General features: G+C 55.1%; 1 protein-coding gene across 1 annotated transcript in view; it reads left to right on the top strand.

Moving 5' to 3' along the window:
• ANK1 (ankyrin 1) overlaps positions 1–21,701 on the top strand; it is a 106,592-nt gene that overhangs the window by 46,650 nt on the left and 38,241 nt on the right. Inside the window, exons 3-15 of the mRNA XM_058670471.1 lie at positions 2,917–3,015; positions 11,727–11,825; positions 12,398–12,496; positions 12,731–12,916; positions 13,643–13,741; positions 13,934–14,032; positions 14,209–14,307; positions 16,387–16,584; positions 17,652–17,750; positions 17,977–18,075; positions 18,471–18,569; positions 21,271–21,468; positions 21,596–21,694. Coding sequence (XP_058526454.1) covers positions 2,917–3,015; positions 11,727–11,825; positions 12,398–12,496; positions 12,731–12,916; positions 13,643–13,741; positions 13,934–14,032; positions 14,209–14,307; positions 16,387–16,584; positions 17,652–17,750; positions 17,977–18,075; positions 18,471–18,569; positions 21,271–21,468; positions 21,596–21,694 — 1,572 coding nt within the window. The remainder of the gene's footprint in view (positions 1–2,916; positions 3,016–11,726; positions 11,826–12,397; positions 12,497–12,730; positions 12,917–13,642; positions 13,742–13,933; positions 14,033–14,208; positions 14,308–16,386; positions 16,585–17,651; positions 17,751–17,976; positions 18,076–18,470; positions 18,570–21,270; positions 21,469–21,595; positions 21,695–21,701) is intronic.

Genomic DNA, 21,701 nt, shown 5'->3' with positions numbered 1-21,701 from the left:
TGGTTCACCCCCTTCAAATGCCCACAGCAGCCATGGCTGGGCCAAGCTAAAGCTGGAAGCTCAGATTTGAGCCCGGGTTTCCCACCTGGGTAGTGGGGACCCAGCTGACTGAGCTGTCACCTGCCACCTCCTGGGGGTGCTCAGTGGGGAGCTGAACCTATGAGTAGAGCACAGCATGTGGGAAATACCTGTCCCACTGCAGCAACCTCTCCGGATTCCAGTCTTGCGTGAGCTCTTTGAAGTCCCTAGCTGGGGGGAGGGGCCCAAACCCTTTTCTCTGCTGAGAATTGCTGGCTGGTTCTGTGTGTACTGGTGGGTAAGCAGTGTGACCACTGCTGACAGCTGGACAGCTCCAGGCTCAGTTTCCTCTGGGGTGCATAGATTCCACCTCCCTATCCCTTCCCGCAAAGTTGAGACGCACTTAGCACAGTAATCAGGCGCCCATGGGTCAGCATGAGGCCACGGCAGCCACTCCCACGGCCAGCAGTCATGGTGTTTATCTGCTCTCGGTCCCAGTATGGGAGCTTGAGGAGGGGCCTGTAGCACGGCTTGGGCCCCATCATCTGTGCTCCACAGCCCATGCCCCAGGCAGAGGGCAAAGCTGCAAGTGCAAGTCATGGGCCACCTGCTCTCTGGGACACACTCCGAGGAATCTGTGGCTTGCAAACTGAGCTGGAAGGCATCACTTCCTGTCTACCACACCCCTGCCCCTGCTCTTCTGAATGGCCTGGGATTTAGTTCCTCACCCCAGGCTGTCCTGCTTCCAAGCCCTCCCTGGCTCCCTATGATCAAAACTGGCTCAACCCTATCTTTCATTTGATTAGCTCATCCACACCCACCTTTCCTCGGAAAACTGCAAGCTGCTTGGAGTTGACTCACCAGCTGCAAGTGGAAGGAATCTCACGGTGATTTCTCAGGCTTTTGCAGGGGCAAGTAGTTGGTGCATGTGCCCTCGCTAGCCACCCCCTGCCTGCCCTGGCCAGCACACACCCTAGCCAGGCTGTGGGGTGCAGGGTGGGTCTGCTCTAAAAAGGGGTGTTCTGGGGTGCAGGGTGGGCCAGCTCTAAGGAGGTCCAGCTTGCACCTCTTCTCCTGTCTCTGACCCCCCCCCAAGATTTTACCTAATATGCAAGGGGGGGTCTCAAGGAAGTTTGAGGGAAAGTTGAGCATTATGGAAATATTATACAGACACTTCTTTGGCGGGGAGCACCAAACAAACGTATCTTTTCATTTCAGTTCCCAGGAACTTTTTCTTGAAGAGTTTTATTTGCTTTGCTTAAAAGGCAGAGTTGCAGAGGAAAGAAGAGACAAAGAGGTCTTCCATCTCTTGGTTCACTCCCCAAATTACCACAATGAGCATGGGTAGGCCAGGCAAAAGCCAGGAGCCAAGAGCTTCATCCAGGTGTCACACCTGGGTGGCTGAGGTCCACAGTACTTGGGCCATCTTTCACTGCTTTCCCAGGTGCACCAGCAGAGAACTGAGTCAGAAGTGGAGGAGCCAGGGCTTGAACTGGTGCCCATCCGGGGCGTCAGCACCTCCAGGAGTATTTTGAAGTCCCCTTGTAGGTGCCCTGTCCACACACCTTCCACCCTGTCCTCCTTATTTCCAGGCGGCTTTTCCCCAACCGGCCAAGGCAAGGCCACCTGACTGTAAGCAAGTCAAGGCACAGCAGGTGCATCTGTGGTTTGATGGGCATCTCTTGAGAACACATAAGAAATCAGAATTTCCAGAACCAGGTGGGGATGGGGGGATATCCTGCAGAGATATTAGGGGATAGGAAAACCAGAGGGTCCTCCTCTTATTGGTGGGGGTGGTCTCTGTTAGCCAGGGGAAGGAAGGGAACATGATGGACGGCAGAGGCCACTGGCCACTCAGCTGGCCCCTTAAGAGCTGGGTCCCTATGCAGAGCTGACACATCATCTGCCAGTTGGCGGCAATGTCCTTGCACTCCCTTGCATTATGAGAAGTGTCAGTGGCTTAAAGCATTTTCTGGAAGCTCTCGGGGCCTCTCACAGCATGGCTGGGGCATCCAGGATGTGAGAGAAGGCAGAGGCCCAGCTGGGCATGGTCACAGAGGGCTCTGCTTTCATGTGTTTGCATTCCTGAAACTCAAAGGCTGATCTGAGCTGGCGGGACAGCAGAGCAAGGGCTGGTCTCCCGTGGCCACCTCTGAGCTGGCGGGACAGCAGAGGAGCTAACAGTGCTGCACGACACTGGTGGGGGGGGGAGTGACGCAGTGGTGTTGGCGTGTGATCTTACTTCAGTGTGTGTCATCTTACTACCATGTGCAAGGGGATCTGTCTCCACCCAAGTTCACAAGCTGTGATTGCTTTACTTTTCCTGTTCTTTGCTGTGAAAATTCACCAGAGGGTGGAGGCTATGCCATTTAAAAATTAATTTACTTATTTATTTGAGAGAGAGACCTGTCTGCCCTTATTCTCCAGAGCTGGGCCAAGCTGAGGCCAAAAACACTCTCAGTCCAGCTCTTCCATGTGGGTGGCAGGGAACCAAGCACGTGGGTGGCAAGGATGCTACCACCTTGTCCACCACTGCCTCCCAGGGTCTGCATTGGCAGGAAGCTGGAAAAGCTGGAGCCAGGAACTGAACCCAGGACCTCAGAAGTAGAATGAGATGTCTTGGCTGCTAGGCTAAACACCTGTTCCTGTACTGTTTTTATTAAGTGGGAATTCGGAGGCCTCCCAGCTCAGAATGTCTGGGCTGCTCATGGGTGCGGGTGCACTTCCCCAAACTTTGTGACTCTCCAGGGATAGGGCTCTTGGTGAACCCATCCCTTCCCCTCCCTGCCAGCCTGACACCTGCTGCTCCATGGGTCTCCTTCATGCACCCCTCCTCCTGCCACGCCCCATAGGGAGCTGCCTCTCCCACTCACTGTCCCTGTGTCTCGCTCTCCACAGAACGGGCTCAATGGCCTGCACCTGGCTTCCAAAGAAGGCCATGTGAAGATGGTGGTCGAGTTGCTGCACAAAGAGATCATTCTGGAGACGACGACCAAGGTAGGCTGTGGGCCCTCGCAGCTCATCCCCGGTCCCCCAGCAGAGAAAAACCACACCTGGCCTTCCAGCCACCACCTCCTAGTTCAGTGGGAAAGTGGGAAAAAAAAAAAAAAAGGACTGCTTTTCCAGAAAGTTTCATGAGCCTGTGGTGTCTTCTCATCTCAGGATTACAGTCTACAACCATGGCTCCCTGCCTCTGTGGCAGCAGGCTCTGGTTGGATCCTATGGCCAGGGCCACAGCTGTAGAATGGATTCAATGACAGCACTGGGGTGCTGAGACAGAAGGCGCATATGCCAGGTAGGGAGGGCTCGGGGCTCTTCTGTCCAGTGGTCCCCAAGACCGACCACCAGAGGGTGAGGCAACAGTGCTCCTCTGCAGTAGCAACACTGGAGACAAACTGATGGTGAGGAATGTCCGTTTATTTAAGAGAAGCCACAAGCTTACATAGGGTAGGAAGAGGGGGGCAGGCAGAAGGTGATCCTGACAGTACTTATATCTCACCACAACATTGTGACTGGCTAACAGATATGTCTATCTCTCTGGACCCTCCAATGAAGTTCAAGGTCAGGAAGCATAGGAAGCTATATCTCAGGGCAGACTGGTTACCTGCTAAACAGGAAGAATGTAACATTTGACTTCCTAGAGTTGTTTACCTAGGAAGTTCTAGCACAGTTCATTAAAGAGCCAGAGAAGAGAGACTAGAGTGCAACCCATCGCTCTTGCTGCCTGCAAAGTGAACAGGCCATATTGGGGCCTCGGTTAGCTGAGGCTCCTGTCAGGGATTCCCCTGGGGACATGGTGTGCCATGTGCCTACGGCCTTCCACATGAGCTAGGCAGGCAGAGATCCAGGGGCGATCTCCCAAGGGAGGGACCTGCAGGTTGGAGCTGCAGAAGATAGGAGCGCAGGTGCAAACACACACCACACACATCTCATCCACATGCGCCATGTTATTGCATCATCTGTTGTGGAGTGCAAGAGAAATCACACTGGACCCAAGTGTAGGGTGTTAGAAGGAGTCTGTTTCCCAAGCTTGGTGACAGCAGCTCCTGTTACACTCCAGGAACCACTGTGCCAAGCCGCGTAAGTCAGGGGCTTTTAAACTCTCATCCTGCAATCAGATTGAGAGCCATGCAATACAAACAAGGTTTCAGACAGGAATGGAGTTACCAGAGCCCAAAGTTTTCCTATGGTTAACTAACCTAACGTAGCACAACAGGAGGTGGGAGGGGCCAGGTGCATGGAGTAATTTCCACACTGTCAGTTGTTCTGAATGGTATGGAAGGCAGGAGGGGCAGGGAGCACTTTCCCACCTTCAAATAACTTGAATGGTGTGAGAGGAGGGAGAAAGGGCAGGGTGCAGAAACTCCGTTTCCATGACTTCTCTGCTGTTAATTTACCTGGCAGGCGGTGTGTGCCGTCAGTGGTACCACCCCATTACACATCGTGTCAGATTCCCCAACACTGCAGTGAGAACACACATGTGTCTGTGAACTGTAAAGTAAGTTTCGTGTCTTGTCTTACACTTTAAGCAGGGTGCAGCTGGCGTTTAGGAATGAAGGTAAACCAGAAGTACCAGCTCCCATACTGATTCTAGTATCAGTCTGTGATTTTTTTTTAAACTTTTTAAACAAAAGATTTGCATATTTATTCAAAAGAGGGTGAAGAAGAAACACAGAGAGGTCCTCTTTCCCTGGTTCATTTCTTCAAACACCCTCAGCAGCTGGTGCTAGCTTAGTCTGGAGCTGGGAGCCCAGAACTCCATCCAAGCCTTCCACGCGGGTGCAGGGACCCAAGCATGTGGGCCATCCTCCTCTGCTTTCCCCAGGTGCACCAGCAAGAAGCTGGATCAGAAGCGGAGCAGCCAGGATGCCAAGCAGTGCTCTGACACGGGATGCCGGTGTCACAGGGGGCATCCCAGGCTGCTGCGCTCCAGCGACGGCCCTGGGTTCCGAGTCTTGCTTTCTCATCTCTCGAGTTTCCCAGCCCCTTCTTCCCTATTTGTGACTTGCTCCACCTGGTCTCACACACAGCTTCCGCTTCAGTCCCACACAACAGACCTTTCGTTTTTTCAAGATTTACTTATTTAAAAGGCAGAGTTACAGAGAGAGCAAAGGCAAGAGAGGCGGAGGTCTTCCATTGCTCGTTCATTCCCCCAGATGACCACAGTGGTCAGAGCTGAGCCAGGCTGAAACCAGGAGTCCCAAGGGTAGTGCTCAAGTGCTTTTGATAGTTCTGAGATGCTATTGGTTTCGTTGCCTCAAGATTGAGGAAATTCTTGGGCCCGGCGGCGTGGCCTAGTGGCTAAAGTCCTCGCCTTGAACGCGCCGGGATCCCGTATAGATGCCAGTTCTAGTCACGGCAGCTCCACTTCCCATCCAGCTTCCTGCTTGTGGCCTGGGAAGGCAGTCGAGGACGGCCCAATGCCTTGGGACCCTGCACCCATGTGGGCGACCTGGAAGAGGTTCCAGGTTCCCGGCTTCGGATCAGCACAGCACTGGCCATTGCGGTCACTTGGGGAGTGAATCATCTGACGGAAGATCTTCCTCTCTGTCTCTCCTCCTCTCTGTATGTCTGACTTTGTAATGAAAATTAAAAACAATAAATCTAAAAAAAAAAAAGATTGAGGAAATTCCTCCAATGTCCATTGACTGACATGTCCACCTCAGAGTCTCCATTTGTCCAGATACTTGCTGTCAAAGTCCGGCCAGGAGAGTTGTCCAATGTGTTCTGCCCTCCATCCTCAACCGTGGTACTAGACGTCCTCTGAGGCCTCAATGAGCTGTCATGTCCCCCATGTGTAGCTGGAAATGCTGTCCACTGCCCCAGCTTCAGCAACTAAGGAGGTCAAGTTCTGACATGTGCACTCCACAGTCAGGCCACAGAACTTGTGATTTTTCCCATGATTGGAGTTTTGAGTCCAGCGGCCTGAGGTGACCCAAGACCTGGCATCTGTGTGTGCCAGCCAGTGTGGGATCCGGCTAATTCCATCATCCACTCCAGCCTACACCCACAGTGGTGGATTCCATTGCCCAGTCAATTCTATCCTCAGCTCATCACATACACAAACCAACAGATACTACAGTCCAACCCAACCCTGACCACAAGACACTCAAACCTCACACACACCAGTGGGAACTGCAGCCCAGTTGGAGTGACCTCCAATGGCTGCTACCACACCTGCCCCCAGCCCTGATTCCTGTGAATGCCAGCATATGCAACAGACTAATCCAATCCATCCTGCATCCCACTTGACTCTTGTATACATCAATGAGTGCTGCAGCCTAGTTCAGCCCGACTGACCCTGCTATCTAGCCCAACATATGCCAGGAGGTGTCTTGCGCTACCACCTGTCCAGCCCGGCCCACCCTCAGCTCTGGTTTTCCATGCTCACTGGTGGCAGCTGCAGCCCATCAGAAGTGTGCCCACAATTTCTCTACTAGGCCTGCTCCCAGCCCTGGATCTTGCACTCTCCAGTTGGTACTATGGTCTAGCCTGATAGGGCTTGCCCCAAGTCCTGACACTTACTGGCTGATGCTGTAACAAAGCCCAACTAGCCTGCACTTATTCTGGCTCATGTATGCCCAGCCTGGCTTTCCCCCTAACCCAACTCACATGCAGGCCAGTGGCTTTTGTAGCCCTGCCCAGCCTGATCTGCCCCAAGTTCCAGTTCTCACGCTCACCAGTGGGAGCACAGGTCCAACAGGGGAGTTCTCACTGACTCCCTACCAGGCTCATCTTCCCCCACCCCAGAGTCTTGCATGTGCGGGTGGGTGCCATGGCCCCCTCTGGCATGGTCTACCTCACCTTGGCATTTGCAGGAAAGTATTAAAGCCAGGTTTAGCCCAGCCTGTCCCCAGCCTAGTCAACCTACCCAGCATCCAGTCCTGGCCCTAATATGAACTGGCTGGTTATGTGGCCCAGCCTGACATGTCCTGTACCCTGTCCTGGTTGTCACATCTGCCAGTGGGTGCTATGATCTGGCCCAGACCAGGATGCCCCCAGACCTGACCAACATGTATGCCATGGGGTATTGTAACCTGGCCTGGCCTGGGCTGCTCCTGGCCTTGGTTCTTGAGCTCACCAATGAGAACTGCATCCTGATAGACTTCCGCAAGCTCCTCTATCAGGTCACCTCCCAGTCACAGGTTTCACGCACACTGGTGGGTGCTTGGCCCAGGCTGACTTGATCTACCTCCTGTCCTGGCAGGCAGCAACCTTGCCCAACTGACCCACACCCATTCCAGCTCTTATCATTGGGTGCTACAGCCCAGCTCTGCCTGGTCTACCCCTAGACCCAGTTCTCACATGGTTCAGTGGGTGCCGAGACTTAACCCAGTCTGTCCTATACCCACCCTAGCTCTTGCAAGCTGCAGCCGAGTTCTGGAGCCTAGCCCAATCTGACACACCCCAGTCCATATCTGTGCCAAGGGACATTGACGTCATGTCCAGCCCAGTTCACTGCCCCCATTCTGGCTGTAGCGCTCACCAGTGGGAACCACAACCCAGCAGGGAAGTCCCTTTAGCTCCCTGACTAGGCCTGTTTCCAGCCACAAATCTTACACGTGCTGGTGGTTGCTCAGACCCAACCTGGCATAGCCTATTCCCTGTCTTGGCTGTTGCCATTAGATTCTGTAGCCTGCCCCTAGGCCCAACTGTCACTGATGGGTGCTACCACCTAGCCATGTGCAATCTGCCCCCATCCCCTGCTCTCATGCATTCAGATGAATACAAAAATCTCGCCCAGCATGGTCCACACCCTGTCCTGACTCCCACACATGTCAGTGTGTGCTACAACTTGGCCTAGACTTACCTGGTTTGTCCCCCTAGAGAGCCCCCACACCTGCCAACAAGTGGAGCAGCCCTGCCTGGTCTAGCCTACACCCAGCCCTGACTTCTCCTGTTCTTCGGCAGTAGCTACAGCCCACCAGGGGAGTTCCCCAAGTTCTTCCACCAGGCCCCCTCCCAGACCCAAATCTCATGCATGTCAGGGGCGTTAGGGACCTGCCCAGCAAAGTCCACTCTCCAATCTCACCTTTGTGAGTGCTGGTGGATGCTGTGTCCCAGCCTGCCCCCACACCCAATTCTTGGGTACACTTGCAGATGCTACAACTTGGATCAAACCAGCCTATTCTTAACCCCAGTTCCCATAAGAGTCAGTGAGTTCTGTGGTCATGCTTAGCTTGGCCTTCACCACCCCTAGCTTGTGCAAACCAGCGGGTATTGCAGCCCCTTCAGGGGTAAGCCTGCAAATTCCTCACAGAATCTGCGCCCAGATACAGTTCTCTCGCGTGATGGTTAGTGTCATGGCCCAGCCTAACATGATCCACCCCTTACCCCGACACTCACTCATAGGTACTGTGGTCCAGTGCTGCCAGGCAGTGCCCCAGCCCTTTCATGTGTGCCAGTGGGCTGTGAGAGATGCCACCTATCCCAGCCTAGTTCTCCCACATGGGCAGGTGTCCTGGTCTGACCCAGACATAGCCTCCTGCCTCCGAGCCACCTTGTCTCAGCCCCTTCAGTTACCTTCAGTTACAGTGGGCTGGTCCATGGAAGTCCCCCAGAAGTCATTCTTCATCTGTAATGCACTTCCTCAGTGGTCCCCCTTCCCACACATCCCCCTAAGCCCTTCCGAGACAATTCACAGGCACCACATTCGTGGCCACAGTGGTCCATAGGCCTAGCGGTCCCAGCTTTGTGTACCTCCCCAGTTCTGTAATTTTTGTGTCATTTCCCAAATGTGGGATAAAAAAAAAAATCTGTGTTATCCTTAGTGGCCAATAAACTCCAGATCTTCCAAACAGTTGTGGAAGAAACTGTATTGTAAGCCAACATTCCCACACCGTGGCTGCTTGTATCACTGCCCAGATGTGGTGCCTGCCACCTGCTGGCTCCGTGGCACCATAGCAGGCCACCGCTCCCCAGCTTCCTGCCCTTGGGTCATTACATTGCAAGTGAATGCTTTTGATGTGTCTTTTTTTTTTTTTTTTTCACTTCATGGGTGTTTTCTTAGCCAGCCAGCATGGCTGCAGGATGCCACATGGAGTTAGCAGAGGGGGAGGTGACGCGGAGGCCATGGGTTAAAGGGAAGGCAGAGCGACTTGGGATTTGCAGTGAATCTTCCAAGTGTGAGAGCTGTTTGGAAAATGTGGGGGGGGGGATCCCCAAACCTACCTGTCCAGGTGGCTAAGCTGTGCTGAGAAAGGGTGTCAGCATAAGCCAGTGTGTTCTCTCCTGTGTGCTACATGGAACACAGACGACGTCCTTCTGCCTTGGTGGGAAGTCTGTTTCCCCACACCCCCCCCCACATGTATTTTCTCAGCCCCTGTCCACCCAGCCTGCCTTCTGTGAGTCCCTGGAAATGGAGAAATTCCTTCATTTGTGGATCAAAAGGCAGTCATTAGCTTCCTGCCATGTTCCCTCACAGTGGGGGCAGACAGCACTAGCTCTGTGTGTGTGTGTGTGTGTGTGTGTGTGTGTAGCTGCACATGTGTGTGTCTGCATCGCCCAGGGAAGCCGCATAGCCCTCTTGTAGGGTCCCCCTCGCCCCCATATCAAGCATGGTGACGCATGTGGCCTATGGGGGTGTGGCCACGATACGCTACCTCCTGAACAGGATGACAGGAACACATCACAGGGAGCTCCGAGTGCCAATTCTCCCCCACACACATTCACCTGGCATGGCAGGTGCCTTGGACTCGAGCAAGTGCCGGGTCGTTTAAGGACTCGGGCAAGAGGAATTCTCATCGGTTCAGCATGGTACAGTGGCTCTCTCGTGTGGCCTCCATCCCCTGTTGTTTGAGTGGCTGCTCAGCTCAGACACACAGGGCCTGATGGTAACTGCCTTTCTCCTACTCACCTGACCCACAGAAGCCCCCATGGGACCTGTGTCCCTGGCCCGCCCAGCATACACACACACTGCAGGGAGGCCAGTGGGCTGGAAATGGGCAGTGTTGACAGTCCTGCGTGTACAACATCCAGACAAGAAAGTCTGCATCAAGCCTTGGTCTCCGTGATTGGTCCTTACTTCTAATGGAGCCTTTTCTTTTTATTATTATTATTATTATTATTATTATTATTATTATTAATTACGTTGCATTATGTGACACAGTTTCATAGGCTCTGGGATTCCCCCAACCCCTCCCTGTGCCCTCTTGCCATGGTGGATTCCTCCATCTTGTTGCAGTGTTATAGTTCAAATTCAGTCACGATTCTTTCTTTGCAAACATATTCCAAGCATAGAGTCCAGCATCTTATTGTCCAGATAAATTCAGCGGTTTCTTGGGGAGACCATCTCTGGTCTGAAGGTAGAGCTGGCAGAATATCATCCTGATCAATTAAAAGCCCCAACACAACATCAACAACAATTTACAACATTATGGAATTAATTGATATGGTATTGAGTAACCAATATGTTTTCAAAAATGCAAGTTCTTAACCACATCCTGTGACTACTTCAATGACATTTCAATTTTAGTTTATATACAGAACCAGCTGCTATACACCTTAAAATGGGAGCCTTTTCTTACAACACAAATGAAAAAGATTTATGTCGTTTATGTCTGAAAAGCAGAGTTACACAGAGAGAGAGTCTCTATTCACTGATCCACTCCCCAAATGACCTCAAAGGCCAGAGCTGGCCAGTCCGGAGCCAGGAGCCTGGAGCTTTATCTGAGCCTCCCAAATGGGGTACAGGGACCCAAACACTTGGGTCATCTTCCGCTGCTTTCCTAGGTGCATTTGCAGGGTGCTGTGCCTCGAACCAGCGCTCACATGAGATGCCAGCATCACAGGTGGCAGCTTAACACACTGTACCACCATACCAGCCTCTGCCAAGTTTAAAACCACTGTGTACCTCACTGCCTTCCAGTGCTCATTCGCTGGCGTTTCTGCCCTCTCTTAGTAGGTGAGCCCTTGCTGGCTGTGTCTCTGATGTTGATACTGCACACAGTGATTGTGTTCTCCATTGCCAGATGGTGTTCCGTGTGTTTTCCCTCTGTTATGTTCACACTTACCTTTTCTGACTGGTGTCCGGCTCACCCTCTGACTCCGTCATTGCCTTGGGCCCCTTTGGGTGTGGGCTGAGCACGGGGGACCTGTAGGCTCCAGGCCACAGGAGGGCTCCCTGCTGCCTTTGCACAGTTAGGGCCTAGAGGAGTCAGAAGTGCACAGCTGCCTGGCTTACCTGGGGACCCTTACAGAGGTTTGCCCACAGCACATTCAGTGTGGTGAGCTGTGGGCCATTACACAACTACTTCAGGCCCTGCGATGGCTCACACACACACACACACACACACACACATGCCTCCAGCCCTCTGGGCCATAAAGAAAGTCCCCTGCACCCACACGCTTTTATTTTTCTTTGAATATTTATTTATATGAAAGGCACAATTACAGAGAGAGAGGGATAAACAAAGAGAGATCTTGTATCTATGGATTGACTCTGGAAATGGTTGCATTGGCCAAGGCTGAGCCAGGCAGAAGCCAGGAGCCGGGAGCTTTTTCTGGGTCTCCCACGTGAGTGCAGAGTCCCAAGGACTCGGGCCATCCTCCACTGCTTTCACAAGGTGCCTCAGCCAGAAGCTGGCTGCAAAGCAGAACAGCTGGAACTCGGACTCTGCACCTCCAGGAGCTCCTTGTGCCCAAAACCTTTTTGATGGCTCCAGGCGAGTGAGCCACCTGCTATCTCCTTCCACCCACGTGTGTTTCAGAAAGGGAACACGGCCCTGCACATCGCTGCCCTGGCGGGTCAGGACGAGGTGGTCCGGGAGCTCGTCAACTATGGCGCCAACGTCAATGCGCAGTCACAGGTAACGGGCAGCCCTGTCGTGTTCACTGGCTGCATCGTCACCATACTGGTCACCGTCTCAGCCCCGAGCCTGGGAGGGTGTGCCGGCCACTGTGCCAATTCCCTGGTGCACCTGCTGTGACCCCCTGACCCTCTGTGGGTTTGCCGGCACCGTGTCTGCAGAACAAGTGTGGGGCACCCGGCCCTCTCCCTGCATAGATTGCTTGTTCTGCGTGTGATGCAGTGGCGTGGTCGCAAGCCCCATGGGCATGGGGTGGATGAGCCAAAGCCTGGATTTTGTTTGGGTTTACTTAGGGAGAGGAAGTGTGTGTGTGTGTGTGTACAGACACGCACGCGCCTGGGACAGTGAGGAAGGAGGAATCGTGGTATGGTGTGAGGACAGAGTGGACACCATGGAAAGCGGCCCCCTCCCCTTGGCCCATCCCTCTAGCCAGGCCACCATGCCATGATGAGAAGTTTCCATAGTGCCTGGGGCTGGGTGAAGCCAGGACAGGGAGGGGTGGGGCGGGGTAGGGGACAAATTCTGGCCCAGGCTCATCTCCGCTTCTCAAGAGTTCCTTTCCTCGTCCACAGAAAGGCTTCACCCCCCTCTACATGGCCGCTCAAGAGAACCACTTGGAAGTGGTGAAGTTCCTGCTGGATAACGGAGCTAACCAGAATGTGGCCACAGAAGTAAGGGCCCCACCAGGGGCAAGGGGCTTGCAGGCTGTGCTCCTGCCCTGGAGGAATGAACCATTCGATGACTGGGGGAGTGTGGCAGGGGGCTCCCAAGGACAAGCCACAGCAAGCTGAGAAGTCATTGCAGAAAGGAGGGCGTCAGGGAGGCGGTGGCTGCTGGGGAGGACTGCAGAGGGCAAGAACTGGCGGGAAGTGCTTGGTGAACTGGGCTCCCCCTCCCCTCACCAGGACGGCTTCACCCCGCTGGCCGTGGCGCTGCAGCAGGGCCACGAGAACGTGGTGGCCCACCTCATCAACTACGGCACCAAAGGCAAGGTGCGCCTGCCTGCCCTGCACATCGCCGCCCGGAACGACGACACCCGCACTGCCGCAGTGCTCCTGCAGAACGACCCCAACCCCGACGTGCTCTCCAAGGTGACGGGCCCAGAGGGGGCGGGGTCCGGAGAGGGAGGGGCAGAGCTTAGAGACCGGAGGGGAGGTCGCTGGCGCGGGGTGTCTAGGCAGGCACCGGAGAGCGAGCCTTGGAGTGGTCTTCTGTGCCCATTGAAGTCCCAGCCTGTCCCCAGGACCGCTCCAGGCCTTGGGGGTCTCTGGGCAGAGTGCAAAGGGACTTCAGGGGCTTCTGGACTATTTCTGCCCCTTGCCTGCTCCCCCTGGGGTAAAAGGCAGTGTCTCCATTGTCAAAAGGGGTGGCCGAGTGGGAGACAAAGTTGTGGAGCAGAGCAGAGGTCAACTGGACACACGACCCCCTGCAGCTGATGTGTCAGGGCCCTGCTGTGGCCAAGCCATCCCCAGTGGGGCACCCCATGCGCTGTCACTCTCACAGCCCCCACCGCACCCAGCTCCTGGGGAACTGGCTTGGGGGCAGGTGGAGGCCCTGGAACAGAATGATTATCAAGGAGCCCAGCAGAGGGTGGGGCGACAGTCTCTCAGATAACACTGTGGACCGCAGGGAGGGTCATTCATTCCTTCATTCAGTCTGTCCCCGAACGACCCTTGGAGTCTGGGGCTTGTTGGTGTCACTGGGAGCTCTGGGCCCTGGCGGAGGATGCCACTGCCTTCGAGGGGTCCTGGTAACCCTCCCCCACCCTGAGTGGGCTCAGAGCTGTCATGTCTAACCGCTGCCCTCTCCCTATCCAGACGGGATTCACCCCCCTGCACATCGCAGCCCACTACGAAAACCTCAACGTGGCCCAACTACTCCTCAATAGGGGGGCCAGCGTCAACTTCACACCACAGGTAACTGGTGTATCCGCCATCCCTACCTGTGCACCTGCCGCGGGGGTCTGGAAGCAGCCCCAATATCCCCTTGGCCAGCTCACTGTTGGGAGGGTGGTCTCAGAAGAGAACAGCAGGACGGGGCAGAGGTGAGAGGGGACCAAGGCCGGATGCCTTGCCTCACCCTTGCTCTTCTCCCCCCACCCCCTGCAGAACGGCATCACGCCACTGCACATCGCCTCCCGCAGGGGGAACGTGATCATGGTGCGGCTTCTGCTGGACCGCGGAGCCCAGATAGAAACCAGGACCAAGGTGGGTGTCAGTGGGCTCCCCGGTGGCAGGTGGCCCCAGGGCCAGGGGTGCGGTGGGATCCTGGCTGAGCTGGCATCCCCCAGCACAAGCGCGTGTGTGGCCGCGCTTGTCCACACCGCACACAGCGTCTGACAGCCGCCCTCGGGGCCTCGTGTCCATGGCTCTGTCTTTTCAAGGACGAATTGACACCTCTCCACTGTGCAGCTCGGAACGGGCACGTCCGCATCTCCGAGATTCTGCTGGACCACGGGGCGCCCATCCAAGCCAAAACCAAGGTGTGTGCCCTATCCGCGCCTGAATCCCCTCCCACCACAACAGTGGAGGGGCTGGCCGGCGGGAGGAGAGCGGTGGATCTAGGTCAACTCCAGCTCTGCCGCCGCCAAGGGAGCTAGGACCACGCTTGCTCGCGCAAGAAGAGGCCCCGGGGAGGCTTCTAATTCTGATCTAGATCGAGGCCAGCGTGGCCTCCCTGAGATAGATCCGAAGCCTCCCGGGATCTGACAGTTAAACAGGATGTAGCAGGCGGGACATCAGCTCACAACCCTGGGCCAGGTGCCACGGTGGGTGCAGGTGCTGGTGCTGGTGCTGGCGGCTGGAGGAACCTGCTGCTGCTCTCTCCTCACTCCAAAGAGGCAGGAATGCAGGGCTGTGGGAAGGCCTGGGGCCTACCCCCAGTGTTGCGCAGCACTTAGGGACAGAGGGAGAGCTCTTGTCTAGCCCCTTCAGAGGCCAGAGTCTCCCAGGGCCACCCCACTGCAGACCGCTGTGTGCTGCCCGCACCCTCCTCCCTGGGAGTGGCTGTGTGATTATATTTTAAGATTTATTTATTATTTATTTGAAAGCTAGAGACAAAGAGTGACACATACACACACATCCGTCTTCCATCCCTTTCCATCCCCAAATGGCCACAGCAGCCAGGCAGAGGCAGCCCCAGCCTCCAGCCACGGCCGGCTCATCGCATGATTCTGACGGGACGTGTCTGTCCTATGCCCTGCACCCCCGTTTCATCATGTGGAGAAACCCACCCCTCTAGGCTAGGGCTGTTTGGGGTAACTGCTCGAGACATGTTTTCCAAAGTACCCACAAACAACTGGCACCAAGACATAACAGACTAACCCGCCTGTGGCAACTGCAATCCCATATGGGTACCTACTCGTGTCCCAGCTGCTCCACTTCCCATCCAGCTCCCTGCCAATGTGTCTGGGAAAGCAGCAGAGGATGGCCCAAGCGCTTGGGACCCTGCACCAACACGGGAGACCTGGAAGAAGCTCCTGGCTCATGGCTGTGGATCAGCTCAACTCTGACCTTAGTGGTCATTTGGGGAGTGAACCAGCAGGTAGATCTCTCTCTAACTCTGACTTTCAAGTAAAATAAACAAATCTAATAAATAAATAAATAAATAAATAAATAAATAGACACCTGCAAGAGTAAACCCCCCTGATAAGTGAACAGAGAGGTGCTACAGTGAGCTATTCCTGGAGAAGCAGATGAAAAGATAAATTTGTGTTGGTGCAAGACAAGTTGGCCCCTACATACAGTTTTTCTGCATTACCCGACTTCCACAAGCCGTCTCAGACTCAGGGAAGAGGCTCCATTCACCTGTCACTGCTTTGTACTTTTTGAGATTAGTTAATGGATTTGAAAGGCAGAGCTATAAAGAAAAAAAAGGGTTTCCATCCGGTGATTCATCCTCCCACAATGGCCACAACAGCCAGGGCTGGGATAGGAGCCAGGAGCTTCTTTCAGGTCTCCCATCTGGGTAGCAGGGACCATCTTTTGCTGCTTTCCCAGGTATGTCTGCAGGGAGCTAGATTAATGGTGGAGCAGCCGGGACTTGAACTGACAGCGCATATGGGATGCAGGAGTGGCCTGTGGCGGCTTTACTCACTGTGCCACCAGGCCCCTTAGCCTGGAGCCTCTGGCAGTCAGCTCCCGTGTGCTTCATGCGCCTTTCTGTGGAGGGGCAAGAAGCAAGGCCAGTGTTCACACAGCCCAAACCATGCTAAGAAAAGGCAGGAAAAAAAAACAAGACGCATGCTGGTGGGACTCCTGGGGCCATTGAAGGGACAGCAGGCACAGCTGCAAGTTGCCAGGCGGTCCTAAAGGAGGGGAGAAGGCACACTCCCTCACCCTTCCAAGAAGGAGGCTGTAATGGCACTATCCAAATGAGGGCTTCAGAGAAGGTGCTAATCCAGGAGGGCTTCCTGGAAGCTGTGGGCGTTCGTGGCGGGAAAGGGCTTGAGGTCTGGCTCAACCACTTGGGAGCCGAATGTGAGCGTCATGGCAGGAAGCAATGAGGGGTGGTGGGACCATCCTGAGTGCCCCTGTTCTGTCCCACCCCTGTGCTCTCCCAGAACGGCTTGTCCCCAATCCACATGGCGGCTCAGGGAGACCACCTCGACTGTGTCCGACTTCTATTGCAATACAACGCTGAGATTGACGACATAACCCTGGACCACCTGACTCCGCTCCACGTGGCAGCCCACTGCGGCCACCACCGGGTGGCCAAGGTCCTCTTGGACAAAGGTGCCAAACCCAACTCCAGAGCCCTGGTGAGTGGCAGGCCTCTGGAGTGACTGGTGGGGACATCGGGGTTGAGAGAAAGCCAGATCAGATGCTGTGTGCCAGCCTCTCACCATGGGCAGTGGGAGCAGGTGCCCAAGGCTGCTGCTGTGACACAGGGCCCTGGGTGGAGTCAGGGTTGAGTGTGCCACCCCACCGCTGGCCGTATCCAGCTGGGCATTGCCTCCCATGCCTGCCAACAGGCTGCAGAGGGCAGAGGTAACTTTGGGCCTGGGAGGCTGGACTCTGACCGTACGTGACCACTGCATCCGGAGCTGAAGGCCAGCACCGCCTGGCTTGCTTTGGGGCCCCACAGGGTGGTCCTGTGGCCCTAGCTCCCCTCCCTGCTGTCCACTTCACACCAAGCCCCTGAGGAGGCGCTCTGAGGGGGCAGGTGCCCTAGAGAATTCATTCACAGAAACAATCATTGCCATGCATCAACCTCGGCCAGTTAGACAGCTGGCATCAAGGGCAATGTTTTATCCTGCGTAATGGCGCAGTTGTGGCCCACATGGACCTCTGGACTTGTCACCATCACAGTGGAGATGTGCCTCATGGAACTACAGAACTGGAAAATGGAGCACACACAGAGAGACACACACACAGCTCCCTGTTCCCCAAATGGCTGCAATAGCTGGAGCTGAACTGGTCTGAGCTAAGAGCCAGTAGCTTCTTCCAGGTCTCCCTCATGGATACAGAGCCCAAGCACTTGGGCCAGTCTCCGCTGCTCTCCCTGGTGCATTAGCAGGGAGCTGGGTGGGGAGACAGTTAACTGAGACTCCAATTGGTGCTTACATGGGATGTCGGCAGCTCATGCCAGGGCTTAACCCATTGTGCCGTGATCCCAGCCCCATGATAAATTTTTTAACAAGAATCTCTCAAGCACATACCAGAATGTGCTTGGTGTATGGTTCACAGGACAGTGGCCAGCAGCCAGCATGACTGAGCCCTCTGTTGGTCTCTAGGGGACCTGTCGGAATAGGGGTGAGGTCCCAGGTGTCCTTGGCCTCACTGTCAGCCCCTGCATGTCCGTCTCCTTCTCTCTGTGCCCCTGCAGAACGGCTTTACCCCCTTGCACATCGCCTGCAAGAAGAACCACATCCGGGTCATGGAGCTGCTGCTCAAGACAGGAGCCTCCATTGATGCGGTCACCGAGGTAGGGAGGCTGTGCCTCCAGCCATCCTCGCTGGGCACTTAGTGGGACTGCCTGCAGTGTGTGTGCAGGTGCGCGCGTCTGGACTGCTTAAAGGAGTAGACCCCAGGGTGACCCGGAGTGATCGCTTCCTACACTTGCAGTCCCTGGGAGCTGAGGCAGGTGCACCTGGGGGTGCCTGCTCCCCGGGGAGGGGGTGCTCATCTCACCCAACCCCTGTCTGTTGCAGTCCGGCCTGACGCCGCTGCACGTGGCCTCCTTCATGGGCCACCTGCCCATCGTGAAGAACCTCCTGCAGCGGGGAGCATCTCCCAACGTCTCCAATGTGGTAAGGAGAGGGCCAGGGCACCCAGGGCAGAGGTCCTGGGGTGTGGGCGGGCCCAGGGAGCAGCTCAGAGAAAGCCCAGTCATTCACAGACGCCTTCCGGGTTGTGTGTGCCGGTAAATCATTTTGGATTGTGGACAATATTTGTGAGCTTCTGTGTTCCCTGGAAATGCACTGATGGCCTTGACTGCCCTTGAGCTCCGGGATTTGGAAGGAGTTTGCACATACATACATGGACATATATGCATAGACACATGTATACACACACATGTGTATGCGGGTCATGGAGCAACTTTGCTGGCCCAGCCCACCTGTGAACAGGCACCCTGCACAGCTGTCCTGGGGAACAACAGAGGATGCCATGGTGTTGATTGGCCTGCCATTCTCTCCCCGAGCAGAAAGTGGAGACCCCGTTGCACATGGCGGCCAGGGCAGGACACACGGAGGTGGCCAAATACCTGCTCCAGAACAAAGCCAAAGTCAATGCCAAGGCCAAGGTGGGTTGTGGGGGGCAGAGAGGGAGGGACTGTGGGGGTGGGAGCAGGGCAAGTGGCAAGAGAAGCCACTGGCCCAGCCAGGAGTGGGCGGGCCAAGGGCGCCGACAATGACGCAGCTTACGCTGAAGGAGCAGAGTGCCCCCCTGTGGAATTTTAAAGAAACCAGAGGAGCTTTGGGGGGAGAGGATACTATTTATTTATTTATTTATTTATTTATTTAAAAGCCAAAACTTGAAACACACAGAGAGAGCGAGAGACAGAGAGAGAGAGAGAGATCAGCTTTCTGTCTGCTGATTCACTCCGCAAATAGCCCTGACATTCAGGACTGGGTCAGGTTGAAGCCAGGAGCCCATCCAGGTCTCCCACATGGGTGGCAGGAACCCAAGGACTTGGGCCCTGTTCCACTGCTTTCCCAGGCACCTTTGCAAGGAGCTGGATCCAAAGTGGAGCAGCCAGGATTCAAGCCAGCCTACCCTACAGGCAGCTGCTTGGCCCACCCTGCCATAATGCCAACCCCTACCCCCCCATAAGGGTTTTTTGTATTGGAACTGTGTTTATATTTTTAAAACTTTTTATTGAGTTTCTTTTTACATGAAAGGCACAGAAAGAGAAAGGAGACAGAATTGTTAGGATTGTTTGTCCATATTCCCAGGCCAGGACCTGGGAACTGCATCCCAGTTAGGGTTGGGGGCCCACGTTCCTGAGCCCCCAGCCGCCACCTCAGCAGATGTGCCTGTGTAGGAAGCGGAATTCAAAAGCAGAGCTACAACTTGCTCCCAGGCTCTCCAGTGTTGGAAACTAGTGTCCCAGGGCCCAACACAGTGGTCTAGTAGCTAAAGTCCTCGCCTTACACGCACTGTGATCCTGTATCCAGGTTCTAATCCTGGCAGCCCCACTTCCCATCTCGCTTCCTGCACTGGAAAAGCAGTGGAGGACAGCCCAAAGCTTTGGGACCCTGCATCTGCGTGGGAGACCCAGAAGAGGCTCCTGGCTCCTGGCTTTGGAGTTCCGGCAAGTTGCAGCCACTTGGGGAGTGAATCAGCTGACAGAAGAGCATTCTGTCTCTCCTGCTCTGTATACCTGACTTTCCAATAAAAATTAATCTTTAATAAAAAAGAAAATTAGTGTCCCACAAGGTGTCTTTTTTTAAAAAAATCATTTTTATTGAAAAGGCAGATTTACAGAGAGAAGGAGAAGCAGACAAAAATCTTCGATCAATGGATTCACTTCCCAAGTGATTGCAACAGCTGGGGCTCGGCCAGGCTGAAGCAAGGAGCCTGGAGCTTTTTCCGGGCCATCCTCCACTGCTCTCCCAGGCCACAGTCAGGGAGCTGCATCATAAATGGAACAGCAGGACACGAATCGGTGCACATGTGGGATTCCAGCACCACGAGATGGATGACTAGCCAGTTGAGTCATCACACCAACCTATAAGGCATCTTTCTAGTTTTATTTATTTATTTATTTATTTGTTTATTTTGAGAAACAGAGTTACAGTGCAAAAGAGAAGGAGAGACAGGGAGAGAGATCTTCCATCCATTGGTTCACTCCCCAAGTGACTGCAACAGCTGGGGCTCGGCCGGGCTGAAGCCTGCAGCTTCTTCTGAGTCTCCCACCCGAGTTCAGGGGCCCAAGCACTTGAGCCATCTTTCTCTGTTTTTCCATGTGCATCCATGAGCTGGATTAGAAGTGAAACAGCCAGGACTCCTACTAGTGTCCATATGGAATGGTGGCACAGTAGATGATAGCTTTACTGTCTGTGCCACAGTGCTGGACCCATCTTTTTTTGTTTTTAAGATGTATTTCTTTGAAAGATTGAGTTAGAGAATCTTTCATCCACTCCCCAGATGGCCCACAACAGCCAGATCCATCCAAGGCTCATCTGAGAGCCAGGGAGTCCACCAGATCTGCTGCATGGGCAGGGACCCAGGCACTGGGACCACATCAGCTACCTTCCCAGGCACATCAGTAGGGAGCTGGATCAGAAGCAGAACAGCCAGGAGTCTGCATGCAGCATCTTAAGCACTGTGTCAAGCACCGGCCCCAGAATTGCGTGTCGGGATTTAACAGAGTGGGAGTCGAGCGGGCCTGGCTGGCCACCAGCGCTGTCATGGCTGCTGCCCACGCTTCACCAGCAGTCCCTGGGTGCCGGACTGTGGTGCGTGACACTCTGTGTGCAGCACCCGCTTGGCCCTTACCCTAGGCCTCCTGGGGAAAGGTGATGTCACACCCATTCTACAGATGGGAGGCCTGAGCCTCTGGGCCAGTCAGCAGAAATGATGGTCACACTGAAGCTAACTGCCAGGATCAAGTCACGTACAGCAAACTCCGAGACTTGAGCCTGTTTTAAGGTCGTCCTTCCATTAGCTGTGCCACCTGGAAGAGATCTGTGGACCTCTCTGTGCCCCCACTTTCCTTGTCAGAAAAAGCCAGAAGTTGGGCTCATTGACGTCAGTGGCTCCTGCGCTTCCTTCCAGTGAGGCCCCATAACAGAGGTGCCAAGATTTGGGTCCCAGCCTTGGCTTCTAATGCCAGCTTCCTGCCGATGCTTCCCCATCACCGTCTGGAGGCAGCAGGTGGTGCATGGACCCCGGCTTTGACCTGGGCCAGCCCTCCAAAGCTGTCAGCAGGCGTCTGGGGGAGCACACGGGCCGCCAGGGGCCCTTTCTGGCTAAGCCACCTCGGCCGCGTGTCCCCACAGGATGACCAGACCCCGCTTCACTGCGCCGCCCGCATCGGCCACACCAGCATGGTGCAGCTGCTGCTAGAGAGCGGCGCCAGCCCCAACCTGGCCACCACAGCCGGCCACACGCCCTTGCACGTAGCCGCCCGCGAGGGCCACGTGGAGGCAGCCCTGGCCCTCCTGGAGAAGGAAGCGTCACAGGCCTGCATGACCAAGGTGCAGTCCCAGCCAGGGGGCCTGTCCTGCCTGCCTCCCTTCATCTTGCTCTGGCCACCAGGGCACCCAGGATGGGGCGGGGACCCATGGGCTCCCACGGGTCCTGACTGGCTGTGTTTGTCCTCAGAAAGGATTTACCCCTCTCCACGTGGCTGCCAAGTATGGCAAGGTTCGGGTGGCCGAGCTGCTGCTGGAGCGGGACGCACACCCCAACGCGGCTGGGAAAGTGAGTA

The sequence above is a fragment of the Ochotona princeps genome, chromosome 11 (assembly GCF_030435755.1).
Source record: "Ochotona princeps isolate mOchPri1 chromosome 11, mOchPri1.hap1, whole genome shotgun sequence".
NCBI lineage: Eukaryota > Metazoa > Chordata > Mammalia > Lagomorpha > Ochotonidae > Ochotona > Ochotona princeps.
The sequence above is the reverse complement of the archived record's forward strand: the minus strand, read 5'-3'. Positions and strand labels throughout refer to the sequence as shown.